At 38.7% G+C, this 2,787-nt stretch overlaps 1 protein-coding gene across 1 annotated transcript in view; it reads right to left on the bottom strand.

Annotated features, from left to right (window-relative positions):
- Positions 1-2,787, bottom strand: part of LRRC39 (leucine rich repeat containing 39) — a 23,612-nt gene that overhangs the window by 3,054 nt on the left and 17,771 nt on the right. The window contains exon 4 of the mRNA XM_004699562.3: positions 2,337-2,473. Within this exon, the coding sequence (XP_004699619.2) occupies positions 2,337-2,473 (137 nt within the window). The remainder of the gene's footprint in view (positions 1-2,336; positions 2,474-2,787) is intronic.

The following is a 2,787-nucleotide window of genomic DNA, read 5'->3' as shown; positions in this document are numbered from 1 at the left end:
ATTCTGACTCATAACCACGCTATAGGGTACGAAAGAACTGCCCCCGGGGGTTTCCAAAACTCTCTATGGGAATGGAAAGCCTTGTCTTTCTCCTGTGGAGCAGCTGGTGATTTCAAACCGCTGATCTTGCAGTTGGTACCCACATACATAATCACTATGCCACCAGGGAACTTCCCCGTAGTATTAGAACCCTTTAATTTTACAAGATTGGAAAGCTATTTAAGTTATTCTAATGTAACCATCTTAAACTGAGATCAGGAAATGAACATTGAGAGCTAGTAATGTGAAAAGTTGTGTCCAACATCTTGCATCTGTTTGGGGGCCACCTTTTTTAAAATTAAAGAATCATAGGTGTAAAATCTTAGGTCAGTATTTGCTCCACTATAATGTCTTTCCATAAATCAAGAACCTAACGTAAATTGGGGTTATTAGACATTCCCAAATTCTCTGCTTTTTAGTCAAAGAACCAACCCCAGAAGTAAAAAAACAGAATTACAAATTGAAAATGAATTTTTATTGACTTTGGAGTATGAAAATTGTTCTTGTGATCATCAACTTAATCCTAAGCAAGGACATATGTTTTAAGAAATTGAACTATTATAAGATGAAGTATTTTTGAAGCTTTTTTACTTGCTAGAGCAACAGTTATTGGTGTCATGTTTACTGATTTCAAAAAAAATAGCTGATTTCAGTACCTAACAAGACAAAATGGAAGTCTTTAATATATTTAGAGGCTTTTTTGTTTTGTTTTTAACTTTTTAGCTCTCAAAGACATCTTTAATGAAGGCTAAATACCATATCAATTTTATCTGCCAATTTTGAGAGTAATAAATATGTTTGAGAGTAATACAAATACATATCTATATGATTAGTCCGGTTTGGCCAATAACAAGACATTATATACCTGAACAAAGTTTGAAGGCTTTCCAAGTCTATAATCTTGCTTCCACTTGGTAGAGCCTAGGAATCTAGTAAAAAAACATACTTCCTAAACTCAATAATTAATGCCTCATTACTTCACTTCTAACTCAAAACGAATGACTCCATGAGAACTGACTAGTAAACAAAAGTTTTTCTATCTATCATTGACTGTGATTGATAAGAATTATTAATCTGTTCTTTTAAAAAGCATTTATTAAATAATCAGTACAATCTAAGTTTTGGACACAATTCTGAAACTATAGAACATATTGATGTGGCTTTCAAGAAGATCACAGTCTAGTTAACAACTTACACCAGTACTATAATGACGAGAAGCCCTGGTGGTGCAGTAGTTATGCATTTGGCTGCTAAGCACAAGGTCAACAGTTTAAAACTACCAACAGCTCTGTGGGAGAAATATGAAGCTTTCTACTCCTGTAAAGAGTTACAGTCTCAGAAACCCATGGGGGCAGTTCTACCCTGCCCTACTAGGTCATTATGAGTAAGAATAAACTTGATGGCAGTGAGTTTGGTTTTGGTTTGGTGAAAGTAGAAGCTGAGTCAGTGTCAACCATATGGCAGTGGGTTTAAAGAAATCATTTTAACTTTTTTTTGAAAGAAAATGCATAGCATTTCTTATTATATTCTTAATGATCTGTGGTGGAGTGAAATCTCTTAATATGGCTCTTCTACCCTTCCACTCTGTAACTTCCACTTAATGATTGTGTGGGACTATGCAATTAGGGCATGTGTAAGACTAGCAAAAATGGCTCTAAGCATAAGCCGTCTTTCGAGCAGCAACTGAGAGACAAACCCTGAGGACCTTGGAAGAGCATGTTCTCTGTCTGAAGTGGCAGAGGCCACTGAGACCAAATTTATTAGCGACTGTGGCATGGAGACTCAGAGGAGCAGCACAGAGACTATAGGGTACCTTCTCCTCATCTGGCCTGAGACCATGGAACTGTGGGACAGAGAGAGAGGAGGAGTGGCTTCCAGGCCCATGGAGACAAAGCAAAGGGACCATGTGACCGAGAGACTGAAGACCAAAGAAAGACCTGGCTTCCACATGTCTGAGAGGCTGAGAATCCAAGAGAGACTTGTCTGCTGGCTGAAGAGGCCAATGACAATCCTTGCTGTTTGTTGATCCCCACTTGTGATAACCTATTGACTTCTCTAATAAAGCCCCTTAATTGTGATGATTGTCTGTGAGCTCTGTGTGGCCAGTGCAACCCAACACAGATGTGGAGTGGCATGGGAGAATTGGCTGATGTCAGAATAGGTAATGAAGGATAGAGCAGGAAGGCTTGTCTGACTTGCCTCATGGCAAGCCAAAGAAGATCAGATATGTCCACCTCCCTGGCTGTTTATCACAGACCACATGAAAAAGAAAAGTATAAGCATTTAGAATTACTGACCTCTTGTGGAAGGTCACAGATATCTCTGTTAACAGCAAGTTCTAGTTTCTGCAAGCTGGCACAGTTGCTTAGTTCCTGGGGGACAGTCTTAATTTTGTTGTAGCTAAGATTCAATTCCAAAAGTCTAGTGAGAAGTCCTACAAAAAATATAATACAATAGAGAGCAGATGGATATGAAACATTTTTCAACGATTAAATATTCCTTTTTTTTTTTCCAGTTTCACGTGATTCTTGCTCTTTCCCAGTCTTTGCCCAGCCCTTCAGTCAAACATGGCTCAGGTCTAGCAATGCTGTAGTTCCCTACCCCCTGTCATGTTGCTTTATCTGCGCTATAGCCAGAGAGATGGCCCATTGAAGGATTTCCATTCCCTGCCATGAACCAGTTCTCTTTCAGAGTTTTTGCTGAACCAGCAGAATTTCCAGAATTTACACAATATCTACAAAGAAACTT

The sequence above is a fragment of the Echinops telfairi genome, unplaced genomic scaffold (assembly GCF_000313985.2).
Source record: "Echinops telfairi isolate 266 unplaced genomic scaffold, ASM31398v2 ScPeMD7_443;HRSCAF=831, whole genome shotgun sequence".
Lineage (NCBI taxonomy): Eukaryota > Metazoa > Chordata > Mammalia > Afrosoricida > Tenrecidae > Echinops > Echinops telfairi.
Note: the sequence above shows the minus strand (reverse complement) of the source record. Positions and strands in the feature narration are given on the sequence as shown.